This window comes from Rattus norvegicus, chromosome 3 (genome assembly GCF_021556685.1).
Source record: "Rattus norvegicus strain SHRSP/BbbUtx chromosome 3, alternate assembly SHRSP_T2T, whole genome shotgun sequence".
Classification (NCBI taxonomy): domain Eukaryota; kingdom Metazoa; phylum Chordata; class Mammalia; order Rodentia; family Muridae; genus Rattus; species Rattus norvegicus.
The window spans coordinates 139,623,290-139,642,728 of NC_141536.1; the positions used below are offsets into that span (position 1 = coordinate 139,623,290).

The 19,439-nt window shown below is 47.1% G+C and overlaps 1 protein-coding gene across 3 annotated transcripts in view; it reads right to left on the reverse strand.

Moving 5' to 3' along the window:
• Window positions 1-19,439, reverse strand: part of Abhd12 (abhydrolase domain containing 12, lysophospholipase) — a 60,296-nt gene continuing 40,857 nt past the window's right edge. For 2 of the 3 annotated variants that reach the window (XM_087653911.1, XM_087653910.1), the window contains 11 exons: window positions 16,411-16,516; window positions 14,214-14,333; window positions 11,215-11,245; window positions 9,884-9,929; window positions 7,377-7,506; window positions 6,362-6,399; window positions 5,937-6,016; window positions 4,968-5,050; window positions 2,749-2,827; window positions 1,777-1,904; window positions 3-627 (listed from right to left, as the gene is read on the reverse strand). In XM_087653911.1, coding sequence (XP_087510037.1) covers window positions 588-627; window positions 1,777-1,904; window positions 2,749-2,827; window positions 4,968-5,050; window positions 5,937-6,016; window positions 6,362-6,399; window positions 7,377-7,506; window positions 9,884-9,929; window positions 11,215-11,245; window positions 14,214-14,284 — 726 coding nt within the window. In that variant the 5' untranslated portion in view covers window positions 14,285-14,333; window positions 16,411-16,516 and the 3' untranslated portion in view covers window positions 3-587. 3 annotated transcript variants of the gene reach the window in all.

Sequence of the window (19,439 nt, forward strand, 5' to 3'; positions counted from 1 at the left end):
TAGACCACCACCGAGATTTTATTCTTAAATAAATGCTCAGTCTACGGCCAGGTTAGGTGACAGACAGGTGGGCAGAATGGAAGTGCAAGTCCAGGTGCCCCTCACTGTGGGTGTACAGATGCCAGGAGAGGCAGGGACAGCTGAGGAAGGCAAGCAGGTACATGAGCTGTAGGGGACAAATTGAACCACTTGGAATCTGTTCTGTGTACGCCAGGAAGGGCAGAAAGAACCTTTTTCCTGTATTTTAAGCGGTGGTGCTAGAGAGCCTGGAGTGGTCCTGAGCTCCTGAGCCCTTCCCAGGCTCCCTATGCCCAGCGTATGGGCTCCACCTGTTGTCTATAAGCCTTCCCAAAAGGGCTCAGATACAGCGGCCACCAGAGGGTCAGGGGGTCGCCTGCCTGCCTGCCTGCCACCGTATTTTCCTCATAGATCCGTCTGTGGAGCCTCTGCCCGCTGTGTCGGAGTCCTCTTTCTAGGCTGGGCTCCTGAGCACCACAGGTGGTGGCACTCTGAGCTTCTGGGTGCCAGACTGCTGTTCAGGGAGAAGGGAAGGAAGGTGGGTCTCCATGCTCCTTCACGGGCCAGGCTCAGTGCTGGCGCTCTGGTTCCGACTTCCCTAGGAATTCCCTAGAGCAGAGACAGATAAGATGAGTCATTCTGTGCTGGGACCTAAGCCACACTCCCCACAGGCGGCTGGCAAAGGAAAGCCCTCAGAGGAGGCAGGAAGAACACTGGCTCCCAGGTCAAATCCCAGGCAAAGTTGGGCATTGGGGCTCCATATGCAATTGAGTTTTCTGCCATATTCCCTTTTATACCGGGAGGGGAAAGATGTCAATTCCAAACACAACTTCTTCAGCTCCCTGCCCTAAATGGCAGCCTTTACGGTAACGTAACTTTGCCACTGGAGTTCTCAAAGGAGCTGGAGTCTGGACTACACAGGGTATTGCTCTTTGGGAGGTAATTTGTGCAACAGTTTTAGTCAGAGGTTGGAAGTGCCCCGGCCCTTAACCCACTGCTCAAGCCTCCAGCACTAACAGTGGAGCTTCGGCTCTAGCAGCACAGGGTTCCAAGTAGCCCAGTGCTCTGGGTTCATTTGCTACATGGCAGCCCAAGCCTGGTACCCTCTCCTTGGTGGACAGGGAGGGTTAGGGCTGCTCTGAGTGCTGGTGAGTGGTGCCTGGGTCATCTGACAAGGAGCTAGGGAAACCTAGGATATGGGGAAATCTATGAAGAAGCATGGAGGATAAGCATGCACGGGAGGCCAGCCAGTCAGAAACTGCTCCTTGTTACTCCACACTCATACTTCAGTTCTGGGCTGCAGCCTGCATTTTGCCCAAGAGTCTGACTAGTGTGCAGAGTAGCCAGAAACATGGCCTCCCTTTAGAAAGTTGTATTCTGTACTCCTGTATATAGGAAGCCCTCCACGTACTGACAACGGTGCTTATGTATAGAGTGGCCCTCAGGATGTTTGCACACCATACACACATGGCAGCCTGTGACTAAGGATGGTGTGTTGTACACAGTTATGTACTCCTCCATGTGTTTTCATATGTGTTTGTACAATGTGTACAGGAGGACCATATATCATACTATGATCACACAGTATCCAGAGGAAAGGAAAACAAGTTTTGTATCTCCTATGTGGTGTTGACGGAAGGCCTGGGGTCACTGACCCTGCAGCACCCCGGCAAGGGCTTCAGTGGCTGTCGTCTGCGGCACAGCTAGTTGGGGGCACCATGTCCAGAGAGGCTCACACGTTAGAAGAGAACGTCTCACCTCAGTATCCGTGGAAGCTCTGGGCTCTTGTAGATGTACTTATGTCTGTAGCCAAGGTCTGAGTGAAAGGGGATGAACTGGACTTTGAAGTCTCGGAAACTTCGGGATGGCGCAGCAATATTGTATAGCTGATGAGAGGGAGAGATGAGTCAGCCTAGAGCCCAACAGAGAACCACCATGACCTCTCCCTCAATAAAGAACTTCCTCTAGAGAACAGCCCAAGTGCCCATGGACACTGCTTGTCATTACAGTCTACACAGCCAGGGTCCAAGAAGCCAGAGTCTGGGCTAACAGAGGCCAAATGCTAGGCATGACCACTTCCAGTGCCCTTCCTCTGAGGAATAGATGAGGGCTAGCTCAGCTCCAATGGCAGAGACAATGTGGTTCCAGCTCAGTTCAATGCACCATGGGTGCACTGCTGGGCAGTTCACACTCTGTTGGATGGCTCCATCTTTTGTGTACCTTATAAAGGCTGCCCAAAGTGAGTCCTGTGCCAAGTCTGCTGATGGGGCACGACGAGCACTCCTCTAGGCTCTCCTGTGCCCAATATGGTGTTCTGTATACACATCTCCCCCAACCCCCACAAATCTAAGCCAGCTTCCCGGCAGCAAAGTCAAAGCAGATTTAGTAGAAGCAAGTGCAAGGTCCCTGCAGTTTACTCCCAAAGGTAAGAATACAGCCTAGATGTCTTCATATCAGTTCTGCCAGCTGAGCCAGGTGTCCCCTCAATCCTATGTCAGCCTGGGTTCTAATGCTTGTTTGTCATGGTTTCTGGTAGACAGAACAGCGGTCTGCTCTTGACCCTGACGTCGGACCCATAGGCCATCAAGCACCTGGAAAGATGCAGACTCATGTGACCGGGAGCCGACTCCATGACACAGTGGGCAGGGCCTGCTTCCCTACCTTGCCTGCCTAACCTGATCCATACTGAGGGCCAATGGCAGCTACTGGGCAAAGTCACACAACACCTACCTTCCTGCCGAGATGAAAGGGTACAACTGGGTCATCCTCAGCGTGCAAGATGAGCAGGGGACAGGAGATGTGCTTCATGCTTTAGGAGAAAGGAGTTGTTAGCTGGAGAACAAACAGGGGTTGCCTGTACCCATCACCCTGGGCAGAGATCTGGGATTATGGTGTGTTCTTCCTTGGTACTTAACAGCCTGAATGCAGCTAGGTTTCTCTTCACTACAGAACTAAGAAATAACTTCTTAGGTTCTGTTTTGTTTTGTTTGAAATAACTATGTATTTCAGGGGACAGATGTCAATCTAGGGGTCATTTCACTCCCCAACATCTGACCCCTGTGTATTTTATGAAAATTGAGAACCATTAACTTTGCCAGTAGATACATTAATAGTAAAAACAACAACAGTCTTTACACGTAAGAGTATTTAAATGCTCCAAGAATCTTACTGCAAATGGACATTACTATGAATCTGTTGGTTAAAAGAATCAGTGTCCTGCTGAATCTTGTGTAATTGACATTTATGTCACTCTAGCTTTGAGTCCTGAATGGCAAATGGCACAATAGGTCCAGCAGAGCCTGAGTTCTTCAGCAAGCCACAAAGTAGACAGAGCAGCTGACAGGACTGGGCGGGGCAATCTTGACCTCTGGAGAGCTGTGCACTTCCCTGGAGATAGCACAGTGCCATCCCAGCACATGAAGCAGGACCTGGCCTGGAGAGAGCATGCGACCCAAAGCACAGCCTCCCACTAGTGGGCAGTAAGCACACACAGCACTTATGGTGGTGCAGTGCTCGCACATATACCCACACACATATACCCACACACATATATGCATGTGTAGGTAAAGGTCAGAGGTCAATCTTGGACGTTATCGAAGGTGGCTGCCTACCTTCTGTTTTGAAAGTGGATCTCTTACTGACCTCAGGCAATCAGAAGCCTGTCTCTGCCTTCCTAGCACTGGAATTACCAGCACTGTCACCTTGCCTGGCTTTTTTTTACATTAGTTCTGGAGCTTAAAATCAGGTCTGCATGCCTAAAAGACGAGCATCCAGTGGTGGAGCATCTGATAAGCTGGTTCCTTCAGCCCGAGCCGCCTCTTGGAGAAAGTGGCAAATCCTTAGTACAGAAGCTGTCCGTGTGAGCTTAGGAAGGTCCACTTACACACGAGGCTGCTATGCAGGTTAATGCAGGCTCCACTGGTACAGTCCCAGAGCTGCGCACACACCACCTATCTCTGTGGGAGAGCTGGAGCCAAAGGCAGCCTCCTGGGGCCAATACTCATTTTTTAAAAAGCAAGTTTGCTTTACCCAGATAGCTTTTCTTTAAGATCTACAATGGGAATACTTAAGCAAGGGGTTTTGTTTGTAGTGGTTACTTAAATTTTAATCTGGTGCATTTTTATTTTTAGAATCAAAATACATACTTGAATACATACTGCTTATGTCTTTCACATCTGTTAATGTGGTCATTAAATTTAAATACTGCTTTAATGTTTATTCAGAGGCCCTGGTTTCTAGACTGGAAAAATAATTATATGGGTAAAACTATGCTATTAATCTTTTACAATTCTTTACTTCTATGCCAGAAGAAGAGTGTTCCTTTCATAATGACTGTTTTCATTATCTATACACTCGCTGAGCAATCCTGACAACCTAATGTGATGCCTGGAACCTCTGAAGCAGACATCCCTAATCCCAGCACCCCTGTACTAAGACAGGAAACAGAGGCAGGAGGATGGCCCAGAAACTGTGGGTCAGCTAGCATGCAGAAATAGCAAGAGTGAACCTGCCTGACAAGGTGAAAGGAGAAACCTGAAACCTCAAATGCCGACTCCATATGCAAACTGTGGCATAGACAGATCCTGCCCTGCCATCTAAATGTTTTTTCTTCTTCTTTTTTTTTTTTAAGAATTATTTATCTTATGTATACTATACACTGTAGCTGTCTTCAGACACACCAGAAGAGGGCATCAGATCCCATTACAGATGGTTGTGAGCCACCATGTGGTTGCTGGGATTTGAACTCAGGACCTCTGGAAGAGCAGTCAGTGCTCCTAACCACTGAGCCATCTCTCCAGCCCCTTTCTTATTTCTAATACTAAGCTCAACTTGACTTTCCCTTTCAAAAGACACCGACTCGGAGACCAACCACTCTGTCAGGATAACACTTCGCTGAGGGAAGGTGGGGGTGTCCTGTGTCTTTCTATTCACTCTATCACAATACTCACTTTTCGTCATTTGCAAATTTAATTCCACTGCTTGTAATGGGGTCGAGGAAGAACCAGTCAAAGCCTGGGAAGTATCTGTATATCTGAACAAGACAGAAAGCATTTTCAGAAGGGCTAAGCTGAGCAGAAGGAAAAGGCCAAGAGTTATGGCAGTTTCCGGTCAAGGACTTAGGAGGATGTGCAGTTTCCATTTCCCGCTTTGACCTGGCTTTGTGACTGGGGACAGAAGACTCATCTGCCAGCCCCATATGGAGCCACACATGGGGCTTCCACACCTCACATGCAACTGGAAACCAGACTCTCCACAGACAAAGACAGATACCCGCCAAGGAAATAGGAATCAAAGGCTAGTTTCCTCACAAAATGTCAGGGGAAAGCAGTACCAACGACATGAGAAAATAAAGGGGCGCTCTGGCCTGCAGGTGGAGCGTGAGATCTTGTGCCAACACAGACAGCTCCAGGTCACAACTGGTCCGGAGCTCACGTGGGAAAGCAGGAGGGCAGGCCAAGGAAAAGGCTGGATCCCCCTGATGAGGAAGAGGTGGGCAAGGACTGGCCCTAGAGTCCTTAGCAAGGTTACCTGGACTTCACTCTGAGACAATCCTGAGAAGCCCAACTCTGCAGTACACTGAGCCTGAGCTCCAATAATCCTCTAGTACTCAAGAGTGTAGGCTCTACCCCAAACAGGGAGCCTTCCACAGCACTGTGTAGTAGTGATGATGTGGATTAGGTGTGCAGTGAAGCCAACTAGGAGTGGATATGCAATCTTGCCATGGGGAAGCCTCCTGTAATACCAGTGCCTCGCTTCTGTAGCAGCTCTGTGGGCAGGCCAGTGCCTAAAACTAGGAGTCTTTAGTAAATGTTAAATGGTTCCTTTTATGGTGACTAGTTTCATTATCTACTTGCTTTTATTTTCATAATAGTTATTTTCATAGTGAAAATACATTTTTCACAAAATCATATACTTGCCACTGAAAATGGATGACTCTTTGCTTCTTCACGAATATTTGTGAACGGAGACTCCAATATAAGGGCATCTGGTGGCGTCTCTAGAGAGACAAAAAGTTGACAGTGGGTAAGAAATAACAGAGTCAATGAGGCTAGGTGGCTGGGGTGTGTAGAAAGGACAGCGAGCCCAGGCACCCACTTTTGTAGGAGCCTCCCACCACCCACCCCTCAGCCACCAAGGGGCTCCAGATGACTTTTAAGGATCCTACAGGGAGGGCAGGTTGGAGTAAACTCTGAGCACACCTGGGGCCCCACCCTTGATGGTCAGCTCATGCTATCACTGTGCTGCCTGCCGATTAGAACTTGTTTGCCAGGAATGACTAGCAGGGACTAGGTCACTAACATGTACAACAAGGTACCAGCCACACAGTGCCTGGCTCCCTCACCTCGCTCACAAAGGCGCCGGACCAGATTTGTTGCCACTCTGGAAAGAAAAAACAGTTCAGCTGAATTCTGATGAAAATGTTTTTAAGTGAGGCTGTGCTGGTCCTGGAAAATGCTCAGAGAATCTGACCTGAGAAGCTAACTGAGTGAGCTTCAGAGTGAGCGGGAGGAACAAGGTAAACCATTAGTTGACCTTTCTTAAAAGGTGACAACAGTCACCCTCCTGTCCTCAGGCATGCGATCTCTCTCCAGGAACAGTCTCCTCCAGGTTGCCCTGCCCCCTCCCTTCAGCTGGTACACTGGCTGGTTGGTACAGTTAGTGCTGGAAGACAGGAGGACAGTAGCACTTGTCACCCACCAGGGCCAGGGACCTCCTGCTGTCTTAGAATAACACCTGGCTGATGTCACACAGCCAGCCAAAGAGACTCATGCTTCCACTGGGGTACCTTCCCTCCTCCCATGAAGGGCTGCAGGATGATACCCACGTAAGGGAAAAGGGAGAAGGGGCTAAGAAAGGGCTGAGCCGGTATTGCCTGCAGAGGAAGGTATTAGAATAAAGGGACTAAGGCTCTTTTTAGGATTTCGCTCTGCAGAATCCAGGTTGCCCATAGAGCTCTCTTCTTGATCTTCCCTGCTAAGCTGAACATGCCAACGTGGCAAGCTGGTCCCAAACATCTCTACCTAGTGTTCTTAGACTCAGGTTGGTAAACACACCCTAAGTCACCACTGGCACAGTCTAGGTATTCTGTCTGCACTCTGAAAATCCTTTGGGAGCTCTGGCTGCCATCTCCACTGCCCATATTGGTTCTACGGCTCTTCTGAACTAAGGATAGTTAAGGAAGTCCAATCTCTCCTTAGTCCTTCATGGTGCTTTACTCCCTTACCCCCTACACAGGGGCAGGAACCTAGGACTGCAGAATCGAATGATGCTACAGGCTCAGAGGCATTGGGCTGCTTCAGAGGTCACACATTAGGCCTGCTTTCACTATATCACCATTGTGCTTTGAGAGCTCTTACCCAGTGCCCAGCGAATGGCCCCAGATATACACAGGATTATCACCACTTCTTGCTTTGATCCAGTCAAAAACATGGAGTGCATCATATGTCATGCCTCGCTCTGATGGTGTTCCTACTGAGTCACCCCAACCTGAGAGAGAGAAATGTCAAAGGCAGCTTGTGAAACTAAAGCAGTTCCATTCACAGCTTCCCATAAGCAACTGCAAACCTATGTGTGTGCCCTCATTTCTACTCCAGCTCTAGAGTAGACAGGCAGGAAGGTACAGACGTGAACTCTCCCTAGTTTTGCTGGCTGACAAACCAGACAGTCCTGTCAATCTACATGCATACCATATTGGTAACTAACAGAACAGAGTCAGCAAAACACACACCAGAACCTCAAACCCATGTCCTGCTAACGCCTGCCCACAGGTGCAAGCATCCTCCAAGCTAGCTTTTCCTCTGCTTTATTGACAGGCCAGACAGAAGCTCATGAGGACCAGGCCATCTTGTCTTGCTGACAAGATGAGTCCAGTCTGCCCAGGGCCAACAGGTCAAAGAGAAGGAAGTCATGAAGCTGCAGGGAGGAAGGGAGGTCAGGAGACTCTCCTCCTAATCTCCAGCAAAGATCAAGTACAAATTGCCTTTTTAGTGGCTTAGCACTGAGTCATCATCACATGACTGGTATACACCACAAGTCTCAGAAATAAAATTCTGCTGTGCGAGCAAACCCCATAATTGTGATACCAGCCTCCAAACCCAGGGAAGAAGAGCTGAGGAGTGACTTAGCCAAAGGCTTGGATATCCTGTAGAGACAGAGAGCTGGGAACATGAAGGAAGAGATAGAGGAATAGAAAGTAGGAGTATAGCCAGAGACAGACGGGATTGTTCCACACCACACAGACAGGCAGACAGGCCTAAAAGAAAATGCAGAGGATAGCTTCTTGATAGACGACAGAAGAGAACACAGAAGGGAGGAGGCCTTCTTTTCATCACCCTAGAGTCTCAGCACACATGAAGAAGAAGGTTTCTAAAAGCCTTTTCAGGATGGAGAAGGCAGAAAGCAAGAAAAGGAGCCGGGCTTTCCAGCTCTTCGCGTAGCCCATCCTTCTGTTGGCTTTGTTTTGTTGTTGTTTGGTTTTTGAGACAGGGTTTCTCTGTGCAGTCCTGGTTGTCCTGGAACTCCCTCTGTAGAGAGGGTTGGCCTTGAACTCAGAGATCTAACTGTCTCTACCTCCCTAGTGTTGGGATTAAAGGCATGTGCCATCACCACCTGGCTCAAAACACTGATCCTGATGAAACTTTCTTTAGTGAAAGTCATCACCTGTGTTCAGCAGAACAGGGGCTCCTGGAGAAGCTGACATCTTAATCACAGAACTGGTAAACATGTGATCCTTAGGCCAGGGGAGTTAAACTGCAGAAAGAAGGCCGCTAATGAGTCAGCCTTGATTCCAGGTGATCTGGGTAAAGCCCAGTATTCATAAACACTTTGATAAGAGAAAGAGAGAGGTCAGGGCTGGAGAGATGGCTCAGTGGTTAAGAGCACTGGCTCCTTTTCCAGAGATCCTGAGTTCAATCTCAGCAACCACATGGTGCTTACAACAATCTATAATGGGATCTGATGCCCACTTCTGGCACACAGACATACATGCAGAAAAGGAAAGAAAAAAGAGAGGTCAAATGCCAGGGTCCCTCTGCAGCTAGGAAAGACAAGTGGTAGGGGCCGTTCCAGAAGTCATGGAAGAGCAAAGCCCATAGACACTTTAATTCTATCTCAGGAGTTAAAGATTTTAGACTTCTGATTTTCATAACTCCAAGAAAATAATTTTGCTTTGTTTTAATATATGCTGTTTGTGGTAATCTGTCACATCAACAAAAGGAAATATAAATCCCACTTGTAGGTAACAGTGGCTTCCATCCCTTAGTCCAAGGACATCTGAATCACTACACTCCCCAGAGGAGTCAAGCAAGCTGGCTGAGCAGCCTTTGTCCCTTGGGCTCTCCACTGGGGATTCTATGGAAGAATATTCCTTTAAGACAGTTTTCACTGTTAAAAAAGTATTCCTGCTGCTCATCAATCAGAATGCTCACAGCATATATCAAATTGGATTCTCAGTCTTCCCACTGGCAACCCCGACCAAGAACAAAAAGAAAGCAGCAAGGTTATCCAAGAAGACAGAGGAATCTGTCTGCTCTTAATGGATCTTTTTTCAGTTTTCATCGTTTTACCAAGATTAGCTCTGCTACTGAGCTAGTAGTGTCTTATGTCTGCTGCAGGAAAACCTGAGTCCAGTTATGAGAAAACAGTACTCTTTGCATTTAAATGTTGCTATCCGGGCAATGGCAGTAAAGTCAGCACCCAGATGCTACAACAAGATGTCTACTATCCTTCTTCTCACTCACAGCACAGTCTGTGCACGTCCAGAATTGCACAAACAAGTCTCACTTCCAAGCTCTCACACAAGTCTGCCCACCAAGTATAATCAGAAATGAGGGCATGATACATTCTTAAAAGGAAACTAACTCACCTCTGTAGTCGAAGGTGACCACGTGGTAACCAAGGGAACTCAGCACCTGCGAAGTGAAAGACATCCATTATTGGACTGAGCAGCCTGCTTCCTGCAAAAGTCATGCAGAGTTCTGCCCTGAGTCATGCATACAGTGGGAACTCAACAGACTGCTGACATGCAGCTCTTGCCTGGACCTGCTGTTAGAGAATGCGCTAACTTCTTCCAGCTAAGCAACTCGGGAAGGATGCCTCTTCTGCTGTTGCTTCGATGGCCAAGTGGCCGGCTTCTATACCTCTTAGGATGATGCTTTATAACACAGGGCAGCAGACAGTGCTCAGGCACGGTCTACTGGCTTGAAGTAGACAGGATGTTGGTTGACCTCAGAGACTTCATTTTAGGAACCTTACTGCAACCTAGTATTTCTCTGATCTTGTTGAATTTTTCTAAATTAAAAAATAAAATGAAATCCTGGGCTGGAGAGGTGGCTCAGTGGTTAAGAGCACCAACTGCTCTTCCAGAGGTCCTGAGTTCAATTCCCAGCAACCACATAGTGGCTCACAACCATCTGTAGTGGGATGATGTCCTCTTCTGGTGTGTCTGAAGACAGCTACAGTGTACTTATACATAATAAAGAAATAAACCTTTTTTTAAAAAATCCCTATAGATTTACTAGCTGTTCTTGCCCATTCACATTAAGATCATAACTCCAGGCGATAGTGGCACACAACCTTTAATCCCAGTACTCAGGAGGCAGAGGCAGGAGGATCTCTGAATTTGAGGCAAGCTTGGTCTGTAGACTAAGTTCCAGGGCAGTCAGAGGTACACAGAGAAACCTTACCTTGAAAATCCAAACCAAACCAAAACCAAAAACTACCAAAACCCAAATCCCAACCATGTGCAATGTACAATATACTGGCTTGTATGCCTAGAACAATGACAGAAACTTCCATGCCACCACTGTCACCTAGAGCCACTTAGCACTCCCCCTTCAGGAAGACATGGTGTTTTCCCAGGGAACAGCCTGGTAAATCCAGCTCTGCTCTCTCCTAGCCAGCACCCAAGGCCTAGTGAACTTGGACAAGGAGAGTTGTTTCTACTACAGAAAACAATGTCAAACGCCTTTCATGTCATTAGCAAATACCTGAGAAAGAATCCCCAAAGTGTACACATTGGTTCTAGAGCTCACCCCAGAAGCAACACAATGGAAGAACCATGGAAAAACTATCGGACATGACCTTCCAGCATGTTCACGACTTTTCAGAGTGGCTAATTCAAGTGAATTCAATAGAAGGGTCTATTCCAGCATCCTGCAGCGAACAGCACTGCTCCTTTGGGCCATCGGCACTCACCTTGTACAGCTCCACACGGTGGTCACCTCCTCTGCAGCATAAGAAGGAGAGAAACAGTAAGCAGTGTTAATGCCCCTGCTCAAGGTGCGGCACAGGATGACGCTCACGAGTCTCAGACCGCAGAGCTGGAGGGTGGCTCAGTAGTTAGAAAGCTTACTGCTGTTTCAGAGGATCGGCTGAGTTCCCAATGCCCACATTAGTCAGTTTACACCTGTTTGTAACTACAGTTCCAAAGGGTCTGATGCCCTCTGACATTTGTGGGACCTGCATGCACACAGTGCACATACACTCATAACACTCATATAGGCACAGATACATATTTTTAAAAAACTTAAATTGGGGATCTCATAGCCCATTTCAAAGAGAAGTCTATGACTCTTTGGATCTCTCTAAGTGACATCAAATTTGTTTTCAACACCTTAGGGATATTTCTTAATCATCATATATACTATAATTTTTCAAATGGAACAAATACTTAACAGCTCCAGATTCAAGAGACACATGGAAACACAGCACAGTCCCACCCTGCCTGCCCATGCTACTCAGTCCTTCCCAGCATCCTCGATCCAGAGCCACTTGTGTGCATGAAGCCTGTTCAAGGAGCTTGTCCAGGCACCTTCCTATTTTGCCCCTTATTTCCTATCTGGACCCCCTGGTCATGAGAGCTCCTTTTCTCATGCTGCTTCATCAGGCTACACTGATGTCCCTTCATACACATATGTGGAATATACCCAGACATAGTAAATCCTGGACCTACCTGCTGGCCCTTCATCAGGAGGCCTTTGTTAACTGATAGTGTGTGAGAATGGCTAGCTACACAGCAGACAGGGTCTTAACCAAGCATTTATTAATCCGTTCTGCATCCTTCAAACATTATTTTCCTTCTTTTATAAGGAGCACTGAGGCCATATCAGGTATATGGTGAGTGGGAATGCCATTGCAAGGACACACGAATGAGTTCAAGGAGTAAAACCTATACACTGCACCACAAAAATGCAAAGAAATGTGTTCAAGACCAGAAGAAACCATGCCAGATGCTTTTAGTTATCTTTGGAAGACACCTTTCCTTAAGCCCCCAAACTCCCTCCGTTGACTGAAGACAGAAAGTGGGACTGAGAGCTCAGAAAGCTACACCTTCAAGAGACTTCAATGCTATGATTATTGAGACTGATGGAGCTGTGCTGGGGGGGGGGGGGGGGCAGAGAAGCATCTCAGCAGGAGAGTCGCAGCAGTTAAGAAATGGGGTGCAGACAGGACTAGACAGAATGCGGGCACTATAGGCAGGCTCTGGGAGTTGGAGGGCACAGCAAAGCCCTGAATGTCACCATTTTCCTTTCAGACATAAAGCTACAGGAAAGCTTTGCCCTTTCTATTTAACACATTACTATCAGAAACATGTGCCACAGCTAACTACAATTTTCTCATTTATGAAAAGATGCTACAAGAGCTGTTTATAGCTACTTGGTCTTTAAAAAGCAGAAGAGAAACCTATTGCAGCTTGTCCTCAACAAAACAGACTGCAGACTAACAGAGCAGTAGCCAAACATTCTGCTCTTGGCACAGAGACCAGTCTCATGGGCAGTGCTTCTGGGTTCTTTGTACAATGCCCTCTGCATGGCTCCATAGCAGATATTTACCCAGGACTGCCTTGCCCTCTAGAAAGACCCATACATTGTTCTTCTTGCTCTTTCTACCTATAAAAGATCTACCCTGAAGCTACCCTCACACTGCCCCACTGGTGAACGGCTGCCTCCCTTCTAGCTCCTTCAGGCTCTCTCACAGGCAACTACAAAACGCATAGAAAAAGGGACCCTGCTATTTTCAAACAATGCTCTTCTTAAAAAAATGCACCTCTTCTGCCCCTTCTGAACAACATGCTGTGGTATAAAAATAATGTGGGCTTTTCAGGTAGGAGAGCAGCTCTAGCTTAAGCCAGCCTGAAAGTCCAAGCCCTCAAACCGACTCATGAGAAGCATTTGGCTCAAATGGACAAAGTGTGTACCTTTTCTACAGCCCACTAGGACACACTAATATTACTGGGTTGATATGTCAAGACCGCCAGCGGACAGATCACATACATGGACAGCCTAGGACAGACATGTTCATATAAGCTCAGCCTTCAACTTCTCTCTGGCCACTTTTCAATACTCTCTGCTTCTTTTCTTAGAAGTGTGAAGAAGAAAAAAGAAGGAAGAGAAAGAAGAGGAGGAGAATGAGGAAGAAGAGGAAGAAGAAAAGGAGAAAGAGGGAGAGGAAGGGGAGGCAGAAGAGGAAGAGGAGAGAGGAGGAAGAGGAGGAGGAAGAGGAGAAAGGAGAGGGGGGAGGAGGAGGAAGAAGAGGAGGAGAAGAGGAGGAAGAAGAGGAGGAGGAAGAAGAGGAGGAGGAAGAGGAAGAGGAGGAAGAGGATGAGGAAGAGGAGGAGGAAGAGGAGGAGGAGGAGGGAGAGGAGGAGGAGGAGGGCTTGCCTTTTCGTATGGCTACCCTAGTCTATATTTCCGGGCTATCTCACAGACTTGTCAGAGATGACAAACACAGAAAAGTCGAGGGAAGTCAGTATTTTCCTCAAGGGTGTACTGAGGCCACCCCTTGAGTGACTACCACTTCCTTAAGAGAAGCCCTGTTTCCTAAACTACACTTTAGTAGACACAGTGCCCTTTGACCCAAAGCAGAAAGAAACACCCTACGGCTAGAGGAGCTCAGTCTCTCTGACAGAAACGCCGTCCCCTTCCACCTGATTCAGGGTGCAGCTTCCAAAGGTGCTTGCTGCCCAGCACTGCCTCCTAGGGAGCTCTGGGCAGATGAGAGCCACAGGTCCTTAGCACACAGGTCTGCCTCCAAACTCTCCCAGTCCAGAAAAACTGTACCTTTCCTTTGTTCTACAGAAGGTCAGAAAACCTGACTACAAAGACCACAAGGCCTGCTTCACACAGTCTAAACGAATCCATTTTCAGCCTAGGAAGAAGCCAGGTGCTGAGGTCACTGCACTTGTGTGGGCTCACCTGGTGCCTGCATTCCCATGCAGGTACAGGATGATGGGGTGGTTAGAAGCCAGAGCATCCTCATACCACATCTGGTCCTTCCCTTGGGCATTCTTCCACCAGACAGAGGGAATGGTGTGCCTGGAGACAAAAGCAGAGACAGGAGTAGCAAAGTCAGATGCCCCTCCTGCACGCAGTGGCACCTACATTAAGGCTGTGGAGACAGAAAGCAGCAGAACTCCTATCTACATGCAAATGGGCAGAAGGGTGGATGGCACATTTTCTCACCCCTAAAAGAAGTAACTGAAACTGTAAACTGCAAGGTCAGCTGCTGACTGCCTTAGAGAGAGCAAAGGGCCTCTTGCTGGTCAAGTAGCTTGTGCTGGGAGCCTTTATTCAAGTGTGAGAGAAATCTGTCCTGTATCAGCTGATAGAACTTTCCTGTACTCTAGAGCCACAAATACATGGTTAAGTTTACCATCAGGCAAGCTGGTCCAGGCTCTTGGATATTGCTATGCTAATTGGCCAAACTCTCCTTCAGAGATATACAAAGGCCAAACTAAACACTGTTAACTACTAGGGAGGGTATTAATTGAGGTCTACTTTTCCTCCGAAAATCTTAGCCAAATTCATTCTAGATGTTAATGGCATAAATGTTTTAAAAGTCAAGTAGCCAAGTCCTTGTTTTCTCATTCTAATGCATTTATCTTGTCCATTCATGAGGATCACATCTGTGTTTCTAGCCACTGTAATGATCACTCCCATGCAATCACAAGTTATAGTTCCAGATGCCTGAGAGGCTGTGGCAGAAGATGGCTAGTTGCGAGGAGTTCTCAGCCATCCTAGGCGGTTTATAGCATTGATGGGTGGTGGAGCTAAGGGGGTAGACCTATTTTCCATGGTTGGAGCTGACACTCTTCTGGAAGCCAGACTATTCTATTTGGATAGTGTGTACTCTGCAGAGGCCCAGTGTGCACACCTCCAACCTGCTGGTAGAGGGCAGCTGACACTGAGCTGACAGCCAAGAATGGTCCTTGGGTTGCACTCAGGCCTTTGCAGAAGCTGGTGGGAGAATCTGAAGACATGGTGGTAGGACCAGCTGGGAATGCAGCCTGCTGTTTTCCAGGACCCAAGGTCACGGAACAGTCTATGCAGACAGGCAAGGGCAGCAGCTGCTGTCTACTACTTTGAGATTTACGTGGCAATCACTCTTAACACTCTGGGTACCTAACAATGTGCATAGGTGCTGTCAGTGTTTTCTGCCGAAGCACCACCATGACACTTCTCCTGAACAAGACAAAACCTTCTCCTGGTTAAGAGCCCATCATTCTCTCCCATATACAGCCACATATACAGCTCCAGGTCAAATTCTTGACAGTCCTGAAGTCACTCACAGGCCAGCTACTGCTTAATTAAATCAAACCAGAAAATGACCAAGAGACTCTACTCCCAGTGTCCACAGCGGAGAACAAGAAGCTCCCGACCGAGGCATCTGCAGGTCCTCTCATGCACACTGGCAGCCTACTTACTGGGTTCATTTACAAACTTCTCACATACACGGTGGGTTTCTGAGGCTGCAGAAAGAGACTGTATGGCAACTGAAAAATAAACCCAGCTAAGATAAGGGGCAGTTATTCAGAGCGGCTTCTGGGAGGAAAAGAAAACACTGTGCAGGCCTGGCTGGTTTGACCCAGTTGTTTAGGAATTGCCACTTACACAAAAGCATTAAAATAAATTCCAAGGAAACTACCGAGAGGCCTGCAGAGCTAAGTCCAGGGTGAATTTATGGAAAGAAGTAAACATCCCTCTCACAGGCCCCTGGGAAGGGCTACAGGCAGTAGTCATTCATGTTTCTAAAAAGACACGTTCAAGTCTCTATTTCTCATTGTGTTCTTATATTCTTTTTGTCTTTAGATTGTTCGATTTGTTTGTTTAAAAAAAAAACTCTGGAAATAAGACTCTAAAAACAATAAGGTTACAAAACCTTTGCTGTTTCAAAAACCTCAGGAGAGAGTTTAGTGCCATCTCACCCTGCACCACTGAGATCAAATTTAGCTGAGCTCTTCCCCTGGCCTTAAGTATAGATGGATATTAAAAACAAACAGCAGTACCCCAAGTCCAGTGTCAAGGACAGTGCCTGAGCTGAGCTCTTGTAGCCTCCTGGAGAGGCCAAAGAAGCTAGTGTCTCTACCCTGCATCCTTGGTTGAAGATACTCACCAGACTCCAATAGTGACATCATCCTCGGGCTGGAGGTAGTAATTGCAGGTGTGATTCAAACCTTGATCCTGTGGCTTTTTTAAGTCAATGAAATAGGGAACCCTCACTGTAGGGGACAAAGAAATGAAGTCAAGGTTAATGGATAGACGCACACAAAGAAACATTTCTGCTCACCCATGCATTCACACACACACTTGAGCACACAAAGCATACACACACCCCACTACAATACATACACTGTCACACACACACACACACACACACACACACACACACACACACACACACGGATTGGCAAATACGCACCCATCCCACAGCACAGTGAAAACTCAACAGCACTAAGTGCTTTTCTGTCAGGATTTTGCCACATGAGAGGCATACTTTGGGGAAGGGGTAAAGCTAAGAAAGACTGAAATACAGCTTGAGAACATTGCAGTAAGGGCATAGCCCGGGGGAGCCTGGAACCAGGAAGTTTATTCAAGTGGGAGACTGTAGCAAGGGAAGGGAAGGTCTTTAACAGGATAAGCTGGCACAAGATTGGCTGAAACAGAGGGGAGAAAACCCCGCAGAGAAGCCTAGCTAAGCCACAACTGAAGGCTCGGTCCAAGGAGTTGGCAGAGGCACTGGTTAAGGGATAATGGATAAGATGACTGGGGTATAGGACAGAAAGGGGGCACAGGGGTTCTCAAGTCTCAGACCCATCATTTAACCCAGAAAAGACAGCAAATGGATGAAATGTAGAACCTTGTCCACAGAGAACTCAGGCACTATGCAGTCTTACAGTTAACCTTCATCTGCCAGCAGGGCCATAACTGGATAAACTGTATGTAGTTGGTTTGCCAAACAACGGGAGATCATGGAAACATCAGAATGGGAAACATGCAGGACAGGGTAATTGAGAAGGACCCTGCCCCAACGTCCCTGCAAACACAAGCAGAGGGCATCAACACTGGCAACCACACCATGTATGACTGGGAGAGGGAACACACACAGAAAGACACATGCCAAGTGCGAGGGCGCAGAAAGACTTCCTTTTTTCCTTATATAGCACTGTGCTTTACTGCTATGGCAAACAACTTTTGAAGAAAAACTTAATGGGAAAATGAAAAATTTTAATGAACACACCAAAAAAAGCATAAACCCCAAGCTGTAATTTATCCTCACCCTGGGGAAGAGGGACAAAAAGCAGCATGGCCCTGACTTCTGGGTGACCGTGCTCTCTAGAATGAATCCACTGACAGCTTTTTCGTTGTTGCTGTTGTGTGAGTTTCAATCTAACTTCATACACTGTACATTAGCTCTAACTTGCTTCCCTCGATGGCACCTGGCCTCATGAACACTCGCTGAATAAATGAACCATCTGACCATGATCACGCAAGGTCCTTCTATAGAAACTCCTTTGAGCATCTCCCAAGGCCTTCATAAGAGAGGAATTCTCTCCAAGACTGCAATTCCAATCGCCATCTTCCTAGTCTACATTTCCCTGAAAAAGCATCTGAAGGTTTAAAGCTCCTGTTAAGTTTCTGTTACATGCTGAATTATGTCCTCCCCCAAATCTAGAACTCAAGACCATGACCTCACTTAAACACGAGGTCTTTTCAGAGTAACAAATCTGAAATGAGGTCACCAGAGTAACCTCTACCCCACCATGATTAGCATACTTCTAAATGGGGAGACCACGTGAAGATGGGGAGTAGATGGAGTGAGGTTTCTACAAGACATATCAAAGACTGCAGGCCACTGCCAGCTGATGAAATAGGCAGGAGGCAGATGGTGGAGTGCTTGCCTACTACACACAAGGCCCTGGAGTTCCATCCCTAGTACAGAAGGGAGGGAGAGAAGAGGAAGAAAGGATGGACTCTATACCAACACTTAGATCTTAGACTTTCGACCACTGGGACTGTGAAAGCATTTTTGTTTAAGCCACCCAGGCTGAAGACCTGTCAGAGAACTGGACACAATCATACTAAAGCATTCAGATTTTATCCTGACATCAGTGTTACCAGAAACTTGGGAGTCCTCTGCCATGCAGAAACGAGACCAAGCAAGAATATAAGCAAGGCTTGAATGCAATGGGGCTTCAGCTTACAAGCAGAAAAGGGCTAGCACTGGCTACTCCCTGAACAACAGGAGAAGCAGGTCTTTACTGGTTGGCCTGAAGGTGGAAGAGAGGCTGGAGATGCTCAGTACTAGAGCAGCAAGAAGATCTGCAGGGCAGGAGACCAGCTCCACAGAGGACCAGTAGGTCTGCATGAAGGCTGAACAGAACCTGACCTGAGGGCAACATAGAAAGGAAGACCTTTCTATGCCAGGCCTTTTTGTCTTGCTGCAGCCACCTATCAGAGAGCTAAGGTACAGTGGGACATGAAGGCTCTGACCAGAAAGAAGTCTACTTCCTGTGCTGTAGATGCCAATCCCAGGCTTACCTCTATGATCCTACCACACACTTTGGTTCTTTTTTTTTTTTTTTTTTTTTTTTCGGAGCTGGGGACCGAACCCAGGGCCTTGCGCTTCCTAGGTAAGCGCTCTACCACTGAGCTAAATCCCTAGCCCCTACCACACACTTTGAAACTGCAAAGCTGTAGCCTCATTTGCAGGTGAGGATAAAATAGGTTACCAAGAGGAAAAAAAATAAAAGGACTTGAGAAAGAAGAACAGCAAAGAAGCCTTTCACTGGCATCCAGTTTGCCTCTATTGCTGACTCTGTGTGTGTGTGTGTGTGTGTGTGTGTGTGTGTGTGTGTGTGTGTGTGTGTGTGTGTGTTAAACTTTAACTGATAGAGAGAGCCAAAACTGCCTACAGAGATATGTGTCTTCCTGAATTTCCTGAAGCCTGAGATGGTATGTTAAAAACAGCAAATGAACTGTGCTTGCTTAGGACATGAATATCTGTAAATATATCAGAACTCTTTCTAGTCCCTAAGTAAACAATGCACATTATAAAGCCACTTTACAATTTTATTCCCAAGAGTAAATTGTTTAAGAATAAGTAAACCAGCTCATATATTTTCACTTAATCTTTAAATTTCA